Here is a 23,682-nt window from a genome sequence, read left to right on the forward strand (position 1 = left end):
GGAATTGAGTATTTGTCACACTGATGATTCTACCAGTATGCATTTTGTGACATCACTTTCAAACTGTACTGCAGGTTTCTTAAACGTGTCCCACATTGAATGCTGCAAACTCCTTGAGGGCAAGAACGCCATTACTCCTTCCTGTATCAGTCAAGCAGTGGTACCTGGCATGACTAGCTTTCAGAAATTTTCAGCATTGCCTGCTGTTTTGTATTAAAAGCAGCAAGAATATGTCACAAAATAAATCTGCCCCCCCCCCCAAGTACTTTAGAAAGTGCTGTGTGCACAGTAGCTGCTTGATGAATGTTTAGTAAATATATACAATTAAGATTCACTCATTCTCTGGAAAATTTTGAAGTACTTTAAAAATCCGCGGGGGTGCTATGTAGACACAAAATTTGCTTTTTAAATTCTGGTCATTTTTTCTTAATGAACTTCTGACCTGTTTTCAAGAGAGATTTTCCTCAAATCCCTCATATTCATGTTCGTAAGTTAAAGTCAGCACTTAAAATTTTACTGCCCTCCAAAAAAGGTATTTAGCAAGCGCTTTGACATTATGTCAAGATGATTATTAGCTTTTATTAGGGAATAATTACTAGATTTTGTTATGTTTATGGATATGTCAACATACCCGAACTGAAGGGCTTAGAATAGAACTTTGACTACAAGAGTGTTAAATTAAATCAAATTTAATGATTTAAGGAACAAACATCGTAATTTCTGGTGTGCTTTTGTACTTGTGGGAGTGAAAGAACTAGGAGGTTTCTAAAAGAATTGAATACCATAGTTTTAGATATAATTTAGACCAAAGTTTTCTTTTATCCCCTGGGGACTCAGTTGATGACTTCTGGCAAGCAGTAGTGAAAGACCTCCCACAGGATTTTGGCAGGAGGTGGGGGGGTGTACAGGAGAGTATTTTAGGGAAGAGTGCCTCTAAAAATAAAATACAAGCTCCCCCACTCTGTCTGTCTCCTGAAGAGGGGTGACTGCCCTTTGTACACGCCAGTTCAGTCACAGAGGCAGTGTAACTTCATGGTTAAGGCAAGTGCTCTGAAGGGCTACTGTGTGCATTCAAATCCCAGCTCTGCCAGTTGTTAGCTCTGTGACCTTGGAAAGCCATGTCATTTCTTTATGCCTCAGGTTCTATGTCTGCAAAATGGAATAACAGTCGTGCCCACCTGACAGGGTAGGGTTGTCGTGAGGTTTAAGTGATGGAACACAGACAGTGCCCTTGGACCAGTACCTGGTGCCTGGCAAGAGCTGTATGAGTGTTAGAAGCTGCTGTTATTATTGTCGTTGCTCCATTTAGATAGAGGAAGTAAATATGCCGAACTTTTAAGTGCTTACCTCAGGGTTTCTGGATTATACATGACTTTAATTTTTAAAGACGTCCGTATTCTAAGTCATGGGTTTATGTTCCTTTTTATACCAAAAAAAAAAAAATCTTAATTGTATTAAATTTTAATACCAAAAATTGTATTAAATTTACAATGTGGAGTAAACTTTCTGGTTTGCTGGAATGTTCCCACTGAGTGTAAGAAAGCCAAGTGAGAAGCTGAGTTATCTACAGGTGGCATCGGTGTTCTCAGTGGCAGGGGACATTCCTGTAGCGTTGTGTACTAAAGAGCACAAACATCATAGTTTGTGACATCGCCGGGGTTGGTTTATTCCCAGCTTTGGTCATTTGCAAGGTGTATGCCGTTAGGCATCGTTCTTGACCTATAAGATAACCTGGTTGGAGGGGTTGTCAGTTTCAAGTTATTAGGTGTGTATTACATACTTGGCAATAGTAGGTGTCCAGTAATGGTACCAAAGAAACAAAGAGTCAAAACGAAGGTGATGAGGAAATTCACAGTTGCTCAGCAGGATATGGTTTCGGTCCTATCCTCAGTGATGAAAGCACTCAACTAAACTCACGTTCTTTGGGCTTCCCTTTTCCCCAGGCTTACCATTTTCTTCATGTCAGTACCTTCATTCTTCAGACTGAGTACAGATATACTTGGGCTTGATTACTGCATTAAACATGCTAATAGAATCTCTCTCGAGACTGCATTGATCTTACCCCAAATATAAACCTAGTCTTAAGTCAGGCATTTACAAGTTGAGGGTGGTTTTGATAATGTCATTGTGTATAGCGGAATATAATGCTTTTCTGTTGACTGTTCGGAATCATAATGCTTATATTTTTGCTGCTTAGAAATGACAGATAATGGCTTGATGAGCAAGGTTTTGGTGGAGTTATGAAAAGCTCTTCTAATTCTGCCTTTGTTCTTCTCTGTTAAGGAAAATACCATTTTACTAAAAATAATGCTTGATAGGTTTGTCTTTTTATATTCAGAGGAATTAACTTCACCACAGTCAAGTTTATATAATAGTGACTTAAATTAGAAATACAGTCCCATGTTCCACTACCTTTTAAGAGTAAGAATATCGCAATTTTGCTGTATTGTTCCATCGGAGTTCAATCCTGGAAGCAGGATCCCATGAGCCATATACATGAAGGCTTTCCCTATGGGGTGAAAGTTATACAGTTGTGGGAACTGGTCATGTACTCTGTATGTGGTTGCTGCTTTGGAGTCTGGTATGAAGAGGCTGAAATCCGCCGGGTCATCAGGCCGGAAGGAAAGATGAATGGGAAGAGGGGGAGAACGACATTGGGACCTATGAGGACAAAGTGGACCTCGTGTCTATCTCTCACTGCTTTCCCACCTCTAAGATGGCTGACCTGCAGGGTAGGCCGACGTCCTTCATCACAGAGCTGCACAAGCACCTGGACCAGGATTCAGAGCAGCTGGAGCAGGTGACCCAGTGACAGCTGAAGGATCTGCAGAGCCTGGCTGCTACTCCGTGCCCACAAGACGTGCCAACCTATCTTCTATGTCAGGTGTGAGCTGCAAGTGTGTCTGACCTTCAGAGCACATAAAAAGCCACTGATTCAGTTCTGCCTTCCAAATCTGGTGCCAATTTCTCTTTGGCCAATACTCACCCAGGGCCATAGAGGGAAGGGAATTCTGGGAAATACAGTTCCAGCTTAGCTGAGTTAACATACTAGAAGCCGCCGCAGCCTTTGGCCGTCATCTCATATCACCTTGGCCATCCCGTTTAAGTATGGGATGTGTCCACACTTCTGTTAACCATACATAACTTCCAAATAAAGATAAAAATAGAAAAATTATGCTTTTGCCTAATATGATTCAACTACCAAAACATATTAGGTATACCAAAAACATGTTAACCCTCTCCTCAAAAGAAGACATGAATCCCCTTTATTCATCTTTGGATGCGATTCATTTCTCTTCTGAGCCAGACCCTCCTTTTTATACCTTATAACTTCAATATCTACATAAAAGATTAGCTAATGCCAACACTTTAATATTGGGTGATAGGGAAATGGGGAAGAGGAATAAAAAGAAAGAAATCATTGGTTAAAACATACTCATAAGGCAGAAATACAACTATTACCGTCCTTGTTTCTGCAACTGGTCACATGGCCGTAGACGACACTTATAATTACCTTCTTCTGCTGCTAATTCCGTGTCCTCTTTGCCCTCAGCAAACACTTGAGCTGATTATCATGTCTTGCCTGTTGAGGTAGCCCACACCTTCATTCCTGGAGTCTAGGCCATCAGAAGTCTTGCCTGTGTTGGGTTACTGTAATTTTCCGTGGACTTCCCTCAGGACATGGGAGTAATAAGAGGTGCCGCAGAGGACCCTGCATTCACACATGCTCCTCCTTATGCCGTTATGTAAGAGCAGCCCAATTTCCTCTTGACAGTCGGGATCGGTCACCCTGGCCAGTGTAATGACCCCCTTCTTTGCCCATTGCTTCACTGCCGTGAAGCAGTCTCAACTTGCCGATTAATAGAACATCGCGGTCACACCTGGTGGAAGCATTCCTCCGTCAGGTACTGAGACTTCTGTGCTAGTAGAACCCAAAGTTGCAAAGACTAGGAAGAAAAAAAAAATCAAAAAAAAAATCACTGGTGGATCAGTAAGGGTAATAGTGAGAGGAGCCACTCCCATTTCCAACTTTCTCCAGCTGGTTCTTTGGAAGGATGAATAAAATAGCAAGAGGTGGTAAGGACAGGGCCCTGGTGTCCCAGCGTGTGGCACCAGAGACGAGGAGCAAAGAGCCCTGAGTAACGGTGAGGTTAGGAGGAAAATCTGGAGTGTTGTTTTGCAGAAGCCAAGAGAGTAAAGAAAGGGAGGTCAACTGTGTCAAATGCAACTGTTGGATTTTTCAACATAGACGTAACTGCTGAGCTTGACAAGACTTGTCTTGGGTTGGTGGAGACAAACATGGTTGGGGTGGGTTGAAGCAAGATTGAGAAGTGACAATAGCCCCTTACAAACAACCACAAAAACTTCTTTTAAGAACTTTTTATGTGTAGGGATGCATAGAAATAGACCTGTAGTTGGGAGGGCATATTGGTTGTGGGAGAATTTTTTTCTCTTCAGATGAGATACAAGGGTATGTATCTCGTGCTACTGGATGGAGTCCATTTGAGAGGACTAATTGATGATGCAGGTGAGCAAGAGTAAGTCCAGGAGCAAAGCCCTTGAAAAGGTGAAACTGAATGGGAGCGTGGGAGGTGGTTTTGACTTTTGATAACAGCAGGGGCATTTCATGAAGGTTGTGGATAGCCTGTTGTCCTGATGTGAGTGGAACACTGATTGGCTCTCTGACTATTTCTTATTATTAATAAACGATAAAGGAAACCATCAGTTGGCAAGTGAGGGTATAGGAAAAGGGAAGAGAAGGCATGACATGGAAGTTTTAGAGAAGGGTACATGAGTATACTCACAGTGGAGAGGATTGTCAGGTGGTATTGAGTCTTCATTTGGAATTGATGGCCAGAAATGGAAGTGAAATGAGGTATATGTGTCTCTGGGGGTGTTGAGCTGTGGCTGTGTAGGGGCAGGTGTGGAGGAGCATGATTTAGTTGCACAATGGTGAGGGTTTACCAGATAAATCTGAAAGAGGGAATGGAAAGCATTTGCAAAGGAGTAGTTATAGCAAAGGATCATGGCGTGGCTCCCGAGTCAGGAGATAAGTGAGATGGGACAGGGGTGACCAGTAGTGAGAACGGGGAAGGGTCAGTGGATTAGAGATTTTGAGGTTGACGAACGCGTGAACATTCCAGTGTGAGGTATTGGGCGCAAGAGTTAACTGCATCAAACAAACGCTCTCAGCTTCTCTATGACAAGACTTAGAGAGGATACAGGAAAAGTAAAAATGTCAAAGTCAAGAGCACAGTTTGATGATAGATTATTTCTATCAGTGCATGACAAGAGGTAAGCATTTTCTGGAAAGGTTCTTACTATTCTCAAACACATGGTCAATTTTGTTACTATTGTCTCAGTTATAATTAAGAGCTGCTGGAATGATAAATTGGGTTTGAGTGAACCCAATGTGTCAGTGAAGAACAGGTCAAGTATTCTGCATTTGGAGTTTGCTAGGCAGCTGTTAATTGTGCTCTGTTCACTTCTACTGTTCTAGATTTCAGAATTTCACTGATAAAATAAAAAGTAAATAAACAAATAAACAAAAGTTAAAACCTTTTGGAAATGGAAGGAGGTTGCCAACTTCTTGTCCAGTGAGTGGGGAAAACTCACCATGAGCTATCAACATAGGTATTTCAAAGAAAGGCCAGCTTAACACCCAGCAAGTAGCAGGACATGACCTCCGAATAAAGGATGGCCCATCACCAGAGAGCATTTGGCAGTGTTATCCCAACATATGCCTATGCATTTACATACACACCCAAATATAGTTTCCTTAGTTTCCTGAGGACCTCTGGAAACTTCTGTCTATTTGGGATGATTTCAACCTAACTTGATTATGGAAAACCTGGGCAGTAACCTAGTTTGCCTTTTGGTGATACAATTATCAACAAACCCAGTAGCCAAGGTAGAATGTTAGCCATAAAGGAATTTGAAGGTCCACATAGAACCATGTGAGGATTTTCGTTAAATGGTCAAGACCTTTTCCAAACTCCCACCTCTCCTAACCCAATTGCATTTTGCGCATATCCGTACCGCTCCTCATACACGTGTAAGCAGGTAACTTGGCTAGAGGCAGACAGGAAAATACGACACAAATTACGTGGCTAACTGGGTCTGGCGATTCCTAACAGTAGAAGGAAAAATTCTTGTAAGCAGTAAATTAATGTAATTCTTGATTTTGGTGAATAGTAAGTAAAACCTGCAAAGACAATGAAGAAAATTATTTGAAGAGATAACACAAAAGCTTGAATTATTTACCTGATAATCACCTGAATAATAATGACTAACATTTATTGAATGGCTACAAAGTACCTCCCACTCTATTGTGTATTATTCATCTTTTTACTCAACAAATATGTATTGCGTTCCTACTTGTGTGTATCGGGCACTGCTTCTAGGCACCCGGGATATAGAGGTAAATAAGACAGTCAAGAAATTTACTCTTGCAGGGGAGGCCATAGGAAAACAGGCAGTTTTTAAAACTACCGATATCAGATCGTAGTTAAGTGATATGAAGAAAATGAAGGAGAGTTAAAGGATGGAGAGGAACTGGCGGAAGGCTCTTTTAGAAATGGTGTTTGGAGAAGGTGCCTCTGTGCAGTCAAGTGACACTTGAACCTACTGTGTTTCCCCGAAAATAAGACCTAGCCGGACCATCAGGTCGAATGCGTCTTTTGGAGCAAAAATTAATATAAGACCCGGTCTTATTTTAGTATAAGACTGGGTATAATATGATATGATATGATGATATAATATGATATAATATCATATTACATATGATATTATATCACATATGATATAATATAAAATAATATATATTATATATTTATATTATATATGATATAATATAAAATACTGGGTCTTATATTAATTTTTACTCCAAAAGACGCATTAGAGCTGATGGTCCCACTAGGTCTTATTTTTGGGGAAACACAGTAGCTTTTTAAGTAGGTACTATTATCACACCATTTTCTACTGTGGTAACCTGGGAATACCCAAGATAAATATCCTGTCCGAGGTCACACAGCTAATAAGTTGCAGTGCCAGGATTCAAGCCAGGCAGCCTGACTCCAGACCCATTTCTCTTAATCACTATGGTAAAGCGCATGGAAATGAATAATTAAATCATGTTTTCAATGGAAATGTTTTAGTTGAACCCAGCCTTTTTTTTTTCTTTAAAAATAAAAAAACAGATAATCATGCTTATACAGACTGAATGTACTTCTTCAGTGTGTTGTCTCCTTTGGGCCATTTCCTTGTAAATCAGCACTTTAGAGGACAGAAGTAGAAAAGAGCAAGGTTGCCAAGTTAAAATGGATTGCATACTTATTTATTAAAAACCTTAGTTTGGTGAAGGACAAAGTAGAAAGCATTGCATTAAATGGCTCGTAAATAGCCCGTGGATTTAATTTCTCTCTGTTCTCTGTGATTTTCATTTAATACAAATACTTCAGAGTTTCTTGTTTTATGATTGGTCTATAACTTCTTTTTCTGGAAGTTATGGTGAAACTGTATTTAACTAAATATAGTTAAATATAGTGAAACTGTATTTAACTAAAAGCTGTTTCTTCTCTGATGAGTATTAGAGACTGATGGTATCAAGGATACCCATTCACAGATCTGTGGAATGATCACTCATTCATTCCACACATGAGAGCCGGTCGTAGGCCAGGTAACTTGTACCAGGTGTTCTGCTTAGCGTGAAATAAACAAGTCAGCACTTTTTATCTGCCCTCTGGAGATGGACAATTACTTATTATTAAGTTATATTGATAATTGCTAGAAAGGTGAAAGACCAGATGTATATGCAGGTTGTTTGCTATATGCTTTATCCAGATAGGTCCCACATGGTACAAGTGGGTAAAAGGAGATCTACTGAATCACAGGTCTGGTGACCTGAGAATAACTGTTTAATGTTTGCAAACAGCTCTAGCGGACAGAAAAGCAGCACTCTGTGTACCTACCTTGTTAATTACCATTTCATATCAAAACTGTATTCGTTTTTCTCACTAACCTTTAATATTTAGGGTCATTTCTTATCATTCTGTTTATTCCTCAGCAATTGTCGATTCTCCATGAATATTTGTTAAGTTAAACTAAACAATGTGATCTTGAAGTGGTTTCATCTTCCACTAATACTACTAATAATAGTATTATTATTCCTGAAATAATACTTTTTTTTTTCGCCCAAGAGAGTTTATTCAGTTACCAAAGAGGAAATTGTCCAAAATAATTTCCTCTTTATTTTCATCCTCTTCTTTAGAAAATCACATTTTTTCCTTTTTGTTTTTCTTTTGAGGGAGGAAAATTCTGCTCATAATTTAGAGCAGCACAAAGCTACGTATTTTATGCAAAAGTCTGTGTTTACCAAGTATGTACCAAGGGTTCTGCTTTTCTATTTCAGTAAGGCAGTGCTTGCACTAGCTCTTGCATGAGTTGAATTTAGGGGGGGAATTAGTACACGTAATCACATCCATCAGATATTTTTCCATTCCGTTCTCACTGAGCATTTACTCTGTAGCTCAGAGTCGTGCTGGATGATCATTTCTCTCAGCAGTGACCATTGCTTGAGGCCGGTGAACGTCTGTCACGAGCTAACCACTGATTCTGATAATGCCATACTGTGACGTCCTTCTGGGAGTCACCAGTGTCCCGGTGGTAATATCCAGAGAATTCTGTTTTAACACTTGCTCGGCTAAACGGGTCGATAACCCCGACTTGTTGAAGTTGTCTTCCGTGTTTTAGAGGAAGAGCAGGAAACACTAAGAGATGCGAGTGTGCTGTGCTTGCACTGTTCTGGGAGGTGGGCTACGTGGTGAGCTCCTTATCCTGGATCTATGGAGCCACAGAGCATGAGTGGGAGTGGGCGGAGGCAGAGGCCTGCCCGGCCCAGAAGCTCTGGCCAGGGACTCAGCCGGAGACTGCCAGTGTCTTCTTGTCCGTGACCTTAGAACTCTCTCATCAGATCTTGGATCTCTCCTCTGCCATCTTGTTCTTAGTTACATGCAGACCTGGATGGACAACTACAGGCCTCTGGTTACAACAAAGCCCGCCCGTCACATGAATGAGAGCCGATGAGGGCACATGTTCCCTGTGGACAGTCGGCTCCCAAAGGGAGATGGATTCTGATGTTTCCAGACACGGTGAATGTTGGAGAGGAGGAATGGTTAGGGAGGTAATGTAGCATTTACTGAAGAGCATAGGCTTTAGCATAAGACAGACCTGACTTCGACTCCTGGAACTGACCTTGACTGGCTGTGTGGCCACTGGCAATTTGCTTTACTTGCCAAGCTCTGATTTCTCATCTATAAAATGAACAGTGTTATAGCTTCTCAAGTTGACACTGAGGATTAAATCAAGTCATGTCTGAAAAAGCACTTACCATGGAGGACACTGTCAGTGTTGAGTAAATGGTGGCTGCTATTATTATTATTATTGGACTGGTGGGTAACATTATTCCTGTTTTCAAGGAGTACAGCTAGTTGTCCATGTCTTCTGGTCATAGCAAGAGAAAATGAGGGAGGAGGGCGAGATGAGAGAACCACCGTTTAAGACATAAATAGAGGCTATTTCCTCTTGATGTACATATGTATGTACGTGTATAGAGCAAAGAGGAATGTGTATCAAATAGGTCAGACTACACCTCACTGGGACAATAGGGGGCTAGATTTTGTTGGGCCTACCTAACAGGCCTTCCTGAGGACTTTGCTTTTTACCCTGAGTACAACAGGGCAAGGTCAGATCGGGGTGACAGGAAACGAGGCTGTGAGGAGGCTGATGCAATAGTCCAGGTAGTTCAGACTTGGGGGGTAGAGTAGGGAGCGTGAGAGTAGCTGGATTCTGGATGTAGTTTTAAGGTAGAACCAAGAGGATTTCCTGACAGATGGAATGTGAGATGAGAGAGAGGGAGGGAAGGGCCTGAGTTAAGGATGACCCCAGAGGTTTTGGTCTGAGCTCCTGGAAGGACGGATTTGCTGTCAACTGAGATGCAGAAGACTGGTGGAGCAGGTTTTGCAGGAGTTGGGGATGGAGATCAAGTAGGGACATGTGGAGGCCGAGAGATCAGCAGGCATCTAAGTGGACATGTTGAGGTGGCAGTCTGGAGTTTGGGAAAGATGGCAGGGATAGAAAATGTGCAGTCGTCTGCATATGCATATTACTTAAAGCTGTGAGGCTCGATGGGATGACCAGGGAGTTAGTATAGTGTACCCAGAGAAGGTGGAATACCAAGGTCTGACTTCCTGGGGCCCTTCACTGGTAGGAAGTCAGGGAGAAGCGAAACCAACAACAAGGTCTGAGAAGGTACAGTCAGCAGGAGGAGAATGTGAGAGCCGAGTAAAGAAAGTGTTTAAAGAAGGAACAATGGATCAACTATTTCAAAAGATGCTTGTATGTCAAGTAAGCTATTTTTCCTCTGTTCTGGTCTCTGGTTTTCATCTCCTCCCCTCCTCCCATTTTTATTCTCTTGTTTGAGTTGTCGTCTGGAACAGACGTTGTTAACAGACGTTGTTAAGAACGTGGCTCCTGGACTCACACTCCCGGGGGTTCAACCCCAGCTCTGCTGTTGAGGAGATAGCTGAGTAGCACTGGGAGCTCTGTCAGGCCGGCTCCTGTGTCCTTCTGACACAACTTCATTAATAATTGCCAGCTCTCTTGCTTCTCACACCGGATGTCCCAGGTTTGTCTCATAAATCTTCTGCCCCCTCAGCACTGGAATCAGCCATTTTTCTCAAGAGGGTGCCATTGTAACTGGGTTATTAGTATTTCTAGGCCATTTTTGTGGACAGAACCAGGAAATGGGTATTTTGTTAAAGTAAAAAAACACCAGTTCATACTAATGTTTTTCCTTCAAATTTTATATTGTATGATTTTTGCTTTGATTTTATGTTGAGAATTTTAAGTAACATTAATATATAATTGCGTTATCTTATATATGTATATAAAATAGTCTCCAAATAATATCACTATTGATCAGACTACTGAATGATATTGAAGAGTTCTTTGTTTTTGTCTATAAGTATATTCCATTAAGGATACACAGGCAAAATACAATTCTAATGTCACTTAAAATAATTTTCTGGTTATATTACTAATTTAGCATATAATTAAATTCGTTTGTTTCATTTTGTTTTAAATATTTCAAGGTTACTTTTTTCTTTCAGTTTGGTTTTAGTTTTTGAATGTTCAGACTATGTACATGATTTTAAATTGAAGCTACATTTAAATTGAATGTAACAAGGTATATTCAGAGACGTCTTACTTCCCTGCCTGTCTCTCATTCCTGTTCCTTCCCTCCCATCCACGTAGCCATTTTCACTAGTTTTCAGTTTATCCCAGACTGTGTGGGGCGGTGTGGGGGGTTGCAAATATAAGCTAACGTGTATATATGTTGTATAGTACATTCTTCTGAAGTGTTTTTTTTCTTTCCTGTTTCCTGGAATAGTTCTTATTCATGATTTCTTCATCTGGTTTTCCCTCCCTCCACCATCCAGTGTCGAAGCATATGTGCAGTGTTGGAATCCCTTACGTATAGCTCAGCCTCTGAATGGGGAGTTCCATCTAGACTTGCTCTGCTCAAGGATAACGTAGGTGGATTCTCCTTGATTCACCTCCTCATTCAGTGGAAATAGAAGTTGAGCTGACGGTGGGTATAAGTGTTCATAGGTTTGTAGTCTCTTTTCGGTTCCTCAGCAGCTTGAGGTAAATGGTGAGTGGTGAGGGGAGATTAGGGCAGAAGGGATCGGGTGACCTCAGGTAAAGGTGTGCAGGTAACCTCACGTAAGGTGTATTTTCTTAGAACAGTTTCACTGAATATTAAGGGTTTTGCCCATCTAGCCCATAGCGGAATGCACCTTGGATTTTGTCCTGTCTTTCCAGAATGAGCAGATTGACAGTTCTTATTAGTTAGGAAGTTGAGCTGGAGAAAGTTAAGATGATCGTAACATGTATTAACTCTTCAATATAATTTTTCATTATATTGAAGAGTTAATACATGTGCATCTAGAGCACCAGGCCCAATATTAATAAAAATACATTAGAAGAAGAAAGTGTTCCCTCTGCTCCCATTTTCCAGCCCCCTAGCTCCCGTTCCTAGAGAGAACTTTTATCTCTGGTGTAATCTTCTGGAGATAGTCTGTGCTTATCAAAGCACGTGGATACACATATGTGCACGCACACACACACAAGTACCCTGCATGTAACCCATTTCCTGTTGATGGACATTAATGCTTGTTTTATTTTTTGCTATTATAGAAAAGGCTGCAATAAATATCTTTGCATGCAATTATAGTTTTAGCTCATTTGTGACTATGTCTGTAGAATAAATGACTAGAAGTAAAATTTCTAGTCCAATGACTGTAGGAGTTTCTTTGATAGATATTGTAAGATCCGTCTATGATATACGAGTGTGCCTGTTTCTGTGATAGCTTTACCGACTAACGCTATCAAACTCTAGTCTTTGCTAATCTGATAAATTCATTTCAGTGTAGCTTTAATTTGTATTTAATTTATTATGATTGACTATCGTTTCATATGTTTCAAAGTCATGGATACGTCCTTTTCTGTGAACTATCTGTACCTAACCTTTGCTTGTTCTTACTTTCTCATTGAGAGTTTTTTATTGATTTGTCAAAGGTTTGAGTATTGAAGAATCAACCGTTTGTCGGCTACCTGTTACAGATATTTTTCTCAGTTTATTATTTATCTTTTTTGATTTAAGGACAGTTTTATAAAAACATCCAGTGTTTGTTTTTTTTATGATGTCAAAATTTTTTATGGCTTCTGTTGTGTGTCACAGTTAGGAAAGCATTTCCCATGCTGAGACTATAAAAACAGTTGCTAGCCTGTCGTTTATTTTTTCTAGTCCTTACTTTTATGGCTTCTTAGTCTTTTTTTTTTTTTTAATATTTATGTCCTTAATCCATTGGGAATTAATATTGGTGTAAAGAGTGATACATCACTTTTAGAGATCTAATTTAATATTTTTTCTAGTTGTTATAATACCATTTCTTGAATAATCTATTATTTCCCCATTGATATGAGATACTAACAACATTGATATTGGCATATCACTAATTCTCCCTTGTATTTGCATCTATTCCTTTATATAAAATTTTATAAAAATGTCGTCACCTGGAAATTCCATAGAATTTCCTCTTCTTTTATTGTTTTGTCATTCATGAGTCACAGTTTAATTGTAATGATTTTCTGGTTTTCAGTAAGTCATGATTCTAAAAAATTCAACATTCTGGAACAAATCCAAAAATAAGTGGGAAAATGTTCCTTTGTACCTCTCCTATAGCCAACTGAACTAGTGTTTATATGTGAAGTTAAAATAAAGAAAAATTAGCTGCAGTGATTCAGACAGTATATTACCTATACCATATACCTATCTGAAACATTTTCGCAGACTGGAAGAAGTGCATCTAAGAAAGCGAACTGCAGGGATATAAGAAACTACCATGAATAATGTGGCTATGAGGTTTAATGCAATTCTTTAAAAAGTTTTAAGAGTAGAATAGGCACGTGTTTAAAAAATCTGATGAAATGCAGAACAATGTCTGGCGGTTTTAACCAAGCATCCGATACTGGTAGCATCTGGTGCTTGTCTTGTAGTGTCCCTAATCCAGTCACCCATCTCTCTGGCTGCCAGTACTTCGCCATCTAGCAGCTTTCTCAGCTAGTCTTGCTATGAGTATTCTCGCATCTCATCCGGCCCTCCAGTATATGGGCCTTTACTGTTCCCTATCCGTCCACGCTTTTTTTGTCTTCATTTCTTTCACTATCCAGATTAGAGTTTATGATCCATCATTTCAGTAAGTCACCAGTAACCTAACATGTTTTGCCACTTTCTCGTTGTTGCGTACACCTGTTTGGCAAACTTCAGACCAGGAAAAACTCATATACCTGCTTCCTCAGATCTGTCCCTGGGCGCTTGAGGAAAATGATGCGACTGGACAGATTAGATCCACAATAAATTCGTGGTCACCGATCTCAACTAGACTGCCAGTACTGCCCAGTAGCCCTGCTGGGTTTTTTCGGTTAACTCATTTTTCCTCTGCAGAAATCATTTCAGATCTCTTCTCCTCTCTGCAAACCTAGTGGCCTCTCTTCACTCTTAGCAGGTGCCCTTACTTCCAACCACACAGGAAAGTACGAGCCATCAGGTAAGAGCTACGCCGACTTCCTATCAAATGTACGCACCTTTCCACATCTAGACCTGATTCTGTTCCTTTCTATTTGTCATAGAAGAGCTGTCTTTTTTCTTGCATTAGGACAATCTCTCCATCTGTCCTCTGCATCTTCGCACGTTCTACCTTCCCAGGAAACGTACTCATCTTTTCCCGCTCTGGTCGCCATAGCGTCTCTCTCTCCACTGCATCCTTCTCTTGGGAGTTAAACGTGCTCAAGTCTCACCCATCTTAAAACAAGCACATGAACAATGACCTCCCCACTGTACCCCTGTCACCCTGTTGCCTCTTCTTCAACGTCTGACTTTCCAGGGGCATCATCTGCCTTCGCTGCTCCATTTCCTCATTTTCCACTTTCCCCCGCCCACTGCACTTGACTTCTACCCTTAAAATTGTTTAAATAACCACCAATAGGATAGACCCTTGAGGTAGAGCTCCCAAATCGCTTTGGGAGGAAAAAAGGAACAAAGAAAATCCGATAACTATAGGAAAAATAAAGCAGAAAACACTGAAAGTAAAACACAAAACAAATTGCAGAAATAAGACCGCACATGTCAGGGATTACAATGAACGTAACAGGTTAAACTCTATATGGTGTGATTGAGTTATGGAACATTCTAGAAAAGCAGTAGTTTCAGAAAGCAGATCTGTGAAAGGAGGGCATCGACAACAAAGGGGCACAAGGTACGTTTTGGCGACATGAAACATGTTACACATTTACGTCATTATGGTGTTTCATGACTTTATGTGTTTGTATCCTGAAATGTGGTGAATTTCATTTTGTGTTATTTATACCACAATGAAGCTGACAAAGTTTAATAGAAGCGTCATACTATTATTACTTGGCTTCCAGTGAGTTAGTATTTACAAGTCATCATGTAAACACAATACTTTTTAACTGAAGTTTTAATTACATTAGGAAGATGAGAAGAGGGAAGGGGGGCTAAAAGATCTTAGTCGACCCTAGTAGGAAATTGAGAGAATGTCTAAGACCGGTGAACCAAGAATTAGCAATGAAAGCATTTTATTTAGAAACATCTAAGCAAATGCTAGAAGAAAAAAAGGAAGGGAAAAGGCTCTGGGAGCAGGCTTGAAGTCTGAAGGGTGGTCCAGGGGGCTGATATTTTTTCTTAGTAGTCTATTAGAGTTACTTGATATTATCGACCATGTGCATATATCATTTTAATAAAAATTAATTTAAAAATTGGGGGTAATGAATTGCTAGAAATAACTATAGCAAAACCAAAAATGGGCACCGAACCCAACTTAGGTGAGAGGGAATAGACGCACTGATAATATGTGTGGCTTTTCCTGGGTGGTGATGTCTCAGCTGAATATGAAAGGGTGAGTTCAGAGTTCACCAAATGATTCTTTCTGAATGTAATTGATTAATAATGCTGTTTCCTTCCTTTTATAACTTTGTAGAACTCAAGTAGTGCTTCCAAAAGATTGTATTGACTTACTTGCATTTTCTAGGTTTATATTCATGCCAGTGGTGGAAAGATGATACAAATAAATCTTTGCCCTGTCTATTTTCTTCTTATAAAGCACTGCTGGTCTATCTAGCACTACAATAACATTGAATGAGAGTGTTTAATAGGTTATTCTCAACTTGTTTCTGTTTTTATGGCTTATCACTGAGTGCTACTCTATGATTTTCAAATTGAGGTGATAAACTAATATTTTTCTTGTATAGAGTTAACTTTGCCTTCTGGTCATGTACTTAATTTTATCCTGAGCTAAGTGTTTAAAAAATTAGAAAGTAGTGACATATAGGAAAATGGCTGAACTTGAGCCATGCTTTGCATGAGAGTGGTAATGGAGTCGTCATCTTTATGGTGGCTTTAAGAAATTCCTGATCACAAATTTTTAGGCAAGCGTTGGTCGCGTAGATAGGACAATATAAGTCAGAATAAGTTACTTTGCAAATCAAAGATATTCCCCTCATTTGCTAATTTGTTGTACTCACCTTCAGCTATTTTTAAGAAGCCATTTAGATTTACAGCGCAGTGGTCAGGCATCTACACAGTCTATGAGGTGGTCTCCCTAATAAGACAAGTGCTCGTCTGACACCCGGCATAATCTTTACAACATTATTGATTATATTTCTCAAACTGTCTTTCGTATCCCCGTGGCTATATTGTGACTACTGATTTGTCCTTTCTAATCGCTTTACCGTCTTCCTCATCCCCGCCGCCCTCCCATCTAGCAAACATCAGGTTTTTCCCCGCCCCCATATCTCTGAGTCTGTTTCTGTGTTGTTTGTTCGTTTGTTCTTATTCTGATCCCACATATAAGTGAGATCATATGGTATTTGTCTTTCTCCATCTGGCTTACTTCACTTAGCATACTGTTTTCTCTAGGTCCATCCATGTTGTTGCAAATGGTGAGACATTTCGTTCTTCTTTATGACTGAGATGTGCAGTAGAGCACAGGGAATCGAGTCAATGGAACTGTAACAGCTGTGTACGACGTCAGGGGGGTCGTAGATTGGGAGGGGGAGGGTTATCACTTTGTGAGGGGTATAAATGTCTAACTGTTACATTGTTTTGTACACCTGAAACTTAAAAAAAAAAAAAGACTCCAGTTAGAGGAAGCTGTTCCTGTTCTCATGTGTGATTCTGTGTTTTCACAACAGCAGCTAGAATTTCTATGCATGTAGGAATGTAGATAAAACTGACGTGAGTAGGAGCTGGTGAAATGCTTCACTGGGACGTCAGGTGCTGGACCTGCAGGTGGACAGGCCGTGCTGGCCGTTGCACTTGTGGGCTAGTGTGCGACAGACACAGCGACACCGGCCGCCAGAACCGCACTGAGGAGCTGTGCAGTGGATGTCCATCTGGTCATGGAGCCAAGGCTGTCAGTGGCTCTTGTTTGGGCACAGGAGGCTGAGAGAGGGGGTCAGCAGGAACTGATTAGACACACAGCTGACGTGGGCAGCTGGTTGATCAATGGCCAAGCTATATGGCCAGCAAATGAAAGAGTGGACATGACCAGGATTTGGTCTAGTTTCGAGAAACAGAACTGTACTCAGGAGGTTTTTGTCTTGGCATCAAAGACGTTTTAATGAAGAAATCCTGGACTGTGGTGTCATCTCAACCTGAAGGGGTAATCCCCTTAGAGGAGTGATGGCCTACAGGGCTCCTATCTGTCTGACCATCTGTAATCCAAAGCATATACCTAAAGCTATGCAGAACATTTCATTTTAAATAGTTATATTCCCCCGGCAAATGGAGCTAAAGTCCAGTAGAAATTATAAATAGAATGCTCAAACTTAAAAATTGTGTAGTGCAGTGTATTTTCATTGAAGATGAATTAGTAATGAAAATGATTTGTAGTCTTTTTCACTGTTCTTTTGTAATTGAACTAACAATGAAATCTTGTAACCTTTTTCTTAGCATACATCTGTGGATGGATATACTGAACCACATATCCCGTCTACCAAATCGAGTAGCAGACAGAACATCCCTCGGTGTAGAAACTCCATTACATCAGCGACGGATGAACAGCCGCACATTGGAAATTATCGTTTACAAAAAACAATAGGGAAAGGAAATTTTGCCAAAGTGAAATTGGCAAGACATGTTCTAACTGGTAGAGAGGTAAGTTTTCATGATGCCTTTTAATATTTACTTGAATATTGAATATCTACCTTTCCAGAGTCTTGTTAACAACCTTTCCGATAGCTGATGCTGGAAATAGATGACAGTTTCAATATGGTAAATAATGGAATATGTGTGAGTGGAACACACACACAGCTATATTATAGCATAAAAAATTGACTTTTTAACGTGCAGTAAAGAAACATCCGTACATAGCAGCGTCTGAAAGATCAAGTCGGATGCAAGTGAGCTTTTCTCAGACTTGTCTTTCATTATATGGTTTCTGTAAACATTTCTGGTTACTTTTGTTACCCAGCCCCAAGATCAGGGCTAGGGTAAGTTCTTAGTAATCACTGCTGAAGATAAATTAGGTATAAATGTGTAGAAAGTAACCCACTAATTTTTATCCAGTTATAGACCACATTGAGCAAGTGTTGTTTTTCTCAAGTAATAAGAGAATTGGGTTTCTAAAATCCCATGTGTTTTAAATTGTGTAATGTAGCAAAATTTTATATATTGAATAATTATTAATATTAATATATTTAATAAATTATATGTTAAAGATTACAAATAGTTAAAATCTAATGCTATATGTTACATAATGTTTACTGGATCCAGTTAGGACATTATGAAAAATTTCAGTCATAAATGTTTTTAGGAGGTTTTCATTTTGCTTTTTACATAATATTACTGTCACTTCCAGTTACATTGAATCCTCTCTTCCATTCTAACCTCAGGAGCTGTTCAAATACAGGCTATATTAGACAAAGACTTAGAGGACATTCAAATCCATTTTGTTAGTCTGCTGTAAGTAAGCTTGGGTGTCCAATTTTTCTACTCATGTAATCATTTTATTCACTTAATACTTAAGTTGCTGAAAATGTATAAGCCCCTACCATTTAATAATTGTAACTTATCAGGATCATGAGTAAAAGATGAAGATAGAAATGATTTTTACTTTACAAGGGGAAACTTAGAAGAGATAACAGAAGCATCTTTTCCTTGACTCAGAAAGTAGGTAAAAAACTTGCATCAGTGGAGTATATTCTGAGGCTGCCAAATTATTAAGACTTTACCATCCAATCCTGTGAACCAAATGTAGCTTCATTATATCCAGTTAGGAATGAAACAAAAGATGTTTTCTGTGTAAGTTTTTGTTCATTAAACTATATATATTTAGTAATACAGTTTAATGATTCTCTTTTTCAGGTTGCTGTGAAAATAATAGATAAAACTCAGCTAAATCCCACCAGTCTACAAAAGGTATTTAATTTTTTTAATAGTAAGTAATTAGAATGTGAGTTTATTAATTAATATATGAGTTCTATAAAGTCATTTATCCTAAATTTCTGATTAGGTACATTACTATACTTCATCAACATATGAAAAAAAAAAATGAGATAAAACATAATATTTATAGTTGCTATTTAACATTTATCAAGTGGCTGAAAAATATCTACTACTAAAATGCATGGACGATATGAAAGGAATTTATGTATTTCAATTCAGTAGAATAAAACTTTGTGTCATATTTTGAAGCATTCAGGATTCTGCTTTGTTAAAAATCTATTTATAAGTTAATATTGTCCATAGATGGGTTTCCTTTTAATTACTTCACTGGCTTTTTTCCTTCTCCCATAAGATCTAGTCTTTCAGCTAACTTACAGTAAAAGATATGAACATTTCTTCAAAGTATAAAAATATAAAACAACAGGGGGAGAGAATATAAAGCAGTTAGAATGGGGGTTGCCCTGGTAAACCTGGTAAAGTGTTTCATGTTGCTTTATTAATTGCTTATGTGGGAAAACTTTCTCAGATAGACATTTTAGTTGTTTATAAATGAAGCAGATATGTTAACATTTCTGCCATATATGTTAAGTTTTGTTAACATATATGTTAAGTTTAGTTTTAGTAGTTTTTAGTGTGTATAGTGAGATAATATACATTGTGATGTTTTTAGAATATAAAAGGATGATAGTCACATACGAGTATGTCAGTGTTACACAAATAACTTTGGATTCCTAAAACAGAGCGAACCTTATAAGACATTTTAAGTATCGTGTGTTTAACTACACCTGCTGTGATTCTAACATTTAAATTAAAAATTTGTATCGGTGATATCAAGGCTTTCTGCTTGGCTTAGTGCCAGATAGCTGTTTGTTTTATATTTCTCCTTAGATATCTGGCTTTGCACTTACTGAGATTCCTTTTAAGTTTGACACCAATGTAACTCTTCATAGCATTGATATTTCTGGTCAGTGAGAACGCAAAAGGTTTGCTGGATTCTTGTTTCTCTGTGAGTGTGAGATAATATACCTCAGGGATGTTTTGAGGGAGAACCTTCTAGCACCAGTCTTTTAGCTCACCACAATGCGATAGAAACAGTTATAAACAGGCATGCTCCCTTGGTGGATGAATTCTCCAAAGATACTGTTTTTTCCTAGGCTGGAGCCACAGTGGGGCTAATTTTTGCTGGCCCCTCTGCTAGGAATCCTTTTAAAGGCATGAACTGCAGAACTCTGCCCAGTGGCCCTGTCCATGGTGCATTTAGCTAGCTTTTCCTCTCTTCCTGGATTAAGCTGTGGTTTACTGTGCTAAATTGAGGGATTTTAAGTTTAGAACGATTCCAGGCCTGTTGTGCTAGTTGGATACACAGTAATGTAACTCCCATTCTGTCTTTCCCAAGAGGGCCCAGGGGAGATCATAGAACCCAAGTGCTTGTTGAAACATGCAAACATGAAGCTGAATAGTGCTTTATTTATCTGAATGACTAAAAAATGTACTTGTTACAAATTGTGCTAATCTTGCTGATATAGTGTTGCTTTTCTAAACAGGCATACAAAGAATGAAACTTTTGTTTTCTTTAATCTGTGAAAATAAAAGCTAACGTGGAAATTCACTAAATGTAACCAGTCCACTGTGTGTATGTTGTTGTCTTTTAAATAATTTTCATTTATGTCCATCGATTTGGTTTCTTTTAAAAGTTTTGGAAAAAAAAACAAAAACAGCTAAAGGCTTGATTAGTTCTCATGCACTGTGGAACATTCAACATTTGGCCTTACCCGTTAAATGCCACTAGCATTTCCCAGTCAGTCAGATCTAAAAATCTAAAAATAAATAAAAGATCTAAAAATAAATAATGGAATGAAAAGTAACTCACTTGTTTTCCTTATCATTGGCATTCAAGTCCTATACGTAAAATATAGCAAAATGGGCTCTCCAGGTCTTAGGTATGCTGGTTAAAAGGGAGGTCATGCTAGCACATATATTTGAACTAAGGATTCATTTTCATCTTATACCCAGAAGTGTTTGGTTAAATCTTGTCCTGGACTTGATCTGAATTTAAGCTGTTTTTCTTTTATCGGCTTCTGTGTATAACATATTTATAGGAAATATTACTTTCTTTGCCAACATCAGTGATAGATGAGCGTACTCTAAAGTTGATACCTCAACTGTTCAGAACTTCTAAAATGTCAAATTCTTAAAAACAGTTTGGTCTTTGGAATTGTTAGGCATCTTTATCTTCAACACTGTTCACCAAATATGCTGTCATTCGTATTCCATATTTTGAATTCATGGAATCCAACTTGAAAAGTTTTCATAGTTTTCAAAGTATTTGCATAGATATGCTGTTTGTGCTTCTTCCTCTTTGGAGCCCTGGTCCCACCTCACATATTAGTAGTTTTTAGTGCAGGCTATCAACTTTACTAGTGGTTCCTGAGGATCTTTTAAGCCGCCTAGTGATGTTGGAGGAAAAGCAAAACAATGAAGCGCTTTTATTCATAACTCAGACACTTGAAATGTAAGATTCATTATAATTTTCTCAGAAACTTCACCAGGTTTTGAAACTTGGACATGTTTCATGTATACACAGATGACAGAGTTTGTGTCAGCCGGTCTCAGCTCAGACAGCTCAGCCTGTCTCACCGGGTGCAGTGTATCTATTGTCTGTATACTGTTCATTAATTTGCACTTTCTATTGTTTTACAATGTCACGTTATATTCCCAATTCACAAAAATGGCTCAGTGGTTCAGAAATGATTTGCTGAGTGGTAAAACCATAATGAAAATAGAAACAAGATTGAGACAACTCAGAATTATGTTGTTAAATAAAAGAGTACTATTGCTTTGAAGTTATAGAGAATATCAGTCTCTGCACTAGGACAGTGATTTTGCATAAGCAGGAAAGTATAAAAAATGTCAATAATTGACATTTACTGCTAGTATCTGGTGTTTTCTGTTGTATAAAATGTTTTAAGTGGTGACCAACGCCACTTAAACTTGGATGAATTTTCAGATAAAACCAATAGGCCTCTCTAGTAAGCTGGTTAAGTTGTCTAGAACATCTGCAAAATCATCTTTGTCATGTTGATAAATTTGGTCATTAAAGTTAGAGGAAGAGGAGAGAACTGTGAAAGCAATATTCAAATTAATAATTTAGCATATTATCAAGACACCAAACGTGTAAAACCAATCACAAAATTGACAAATATTTTGATTAAGGAGAAAGCAGAAAAGGCTCTCTGGCAGTATTCCTTAACCATTATCTCTTTTGGACATATGTTAAAATATCAGTTACTCTCACATGTGCATGCTTTATAGCATGTTTCACTTTACAGCGGAACAAAACCACTTATGTGCCGAGCGCTCCTTCCATATAGCTCTTTTCATGTGTGTGACTCATTTGAAAGAAAAGTCTTGACCAATTCTTTTATGGGTCAAATGAAAAGCTATGTGATAAAAGAAGAGTTAGCATTTTGTGCGCTGGGCTGTAGACTGTAAGAGCTGTCTTTGAATCAGTAATGACGAAATACCGGGAGGGCCTGTTTTATCCTCTGCAAGGAGTCATACTGCCATGTGACTAAATAAGATGATACCGAATGCTGTCACTCATTGCTTCATTCTGCATGAAGTTCGTGGAGATCAGTTAGCGGAGATCAGTTAGTGGAGATCAGTTAGCGGAGATCAGTTAGTGGAGATCAGTTAGTGGAGATCAGTTAGTGGAGTGCTGCATGAAGATCAGCAACATGCCTCTGACCTTGATTTTGAAGGAAATGCTGAAAACAGAGATTATCGTAAAATCATAGCTGTTGAAAGATGTGTCTCTTTAGCATACAGTGTGAAGAATTGGTAGGAAGTGTATCTTTCATACTGAAATATGACAGATTTTGAGGGAAAAGGTGTTAAAACCAGTTTCTTTTAAAAGGTGACACCAATAATGTTGGTGTGTAGCTAAAATATCAGCAGTTTAAATGTAAGATAAGATAACCAGATTTTCTGAAAAGACCAAACTGTGTTTTAAACAGTTTACTGACCAAAAATCTGACTTTTTAAAACCTTGTTGGCCCTCTTTAGTTATTGGAGTCATTTCTTCAGGGAAGCCCTTCCTGCCTCTACAACGTTAAATTCCCCTGTCCTCTTTAAAATTAAGCACTCATGGCCAAAAATTATACATAAAGAAGCACTTTGGTTTGTTTGGGGTTTGGTAGTAGTGTTGTTTTGTTTTTGATACTTGTATTCTACCTCTGATGTTTAAAATCTCTGCTCTAATTGCTTGACCTTTTATTGGCTATAAAGCATGCATCTATTTCTATAGTCTCCAGAAACTATATAAGATTTACTGAAATAGATACGGAGGAATCTTTTTCATGGAAATGGAGGAAGCGAGGAATCTTTAAATCACCTAAGAATTTTAGACTAACCATCTGGCTGTTCTAAAAGTCACGTTCTCATATGGTTATTTGAAGAGTCATAGTTACATTTTTTCTAAGTTGGGCAGTTTGTTGACATAGTAAACTAGTCTATTTTTAATTTTTCGATGGGGACTTCAAAATGTCTTTCCCATTTTTAAAAAAGTTGCTTTCTCATGATTTTTTTTTTGGACT

General features: G+C 38.7%; 1 protein-coding gene across 4 annotated transcripts in view; it reads left to right on the plus strand.

Moving 5' to 3' along the window:
• Positions 1-23,682, plus strand: part of MARK1 (microtubule affinity regulating kinase 1) — an 86,352-nt gene that overhangs the window by 14,719 nt on the left and 47,951 nt on the right. For all 4 annotated transcript variants that reach the window (XM_033099738.1, XM_033099739.1, XM_033099740.1 and 1 more), the window contains exons 2-3: positions 17,594-17,797; positions 19,007-19,060. In XM_033099738.1, the coding sequence (XP_032955629.1) occupies positions 17,594-17,797; positions 19,007-19,060 (258 nt within the window). The remainder of the gene's footprint in view (positions 1-17,593; positions 17,798-19,006; positions 19,061-23,682) is intronic.

Source organism: Rhinolophus ferrumequinum, chromosome 27 (assembly GCF_004115265.2).
Source record: "Rhinolophus ferrumequinum isolate MPI-CBG mRhiFer1 chromosome 27, mRhiFer1_v1.p, whole genome shotgun sequence".
Lineage (NCBI taxonomy): Eukaryota > Metazoa > Chordata > Mammalia > Chiroptera > Rhinolophidae > Rhinolophus > Rhinolophus ferrumequinum.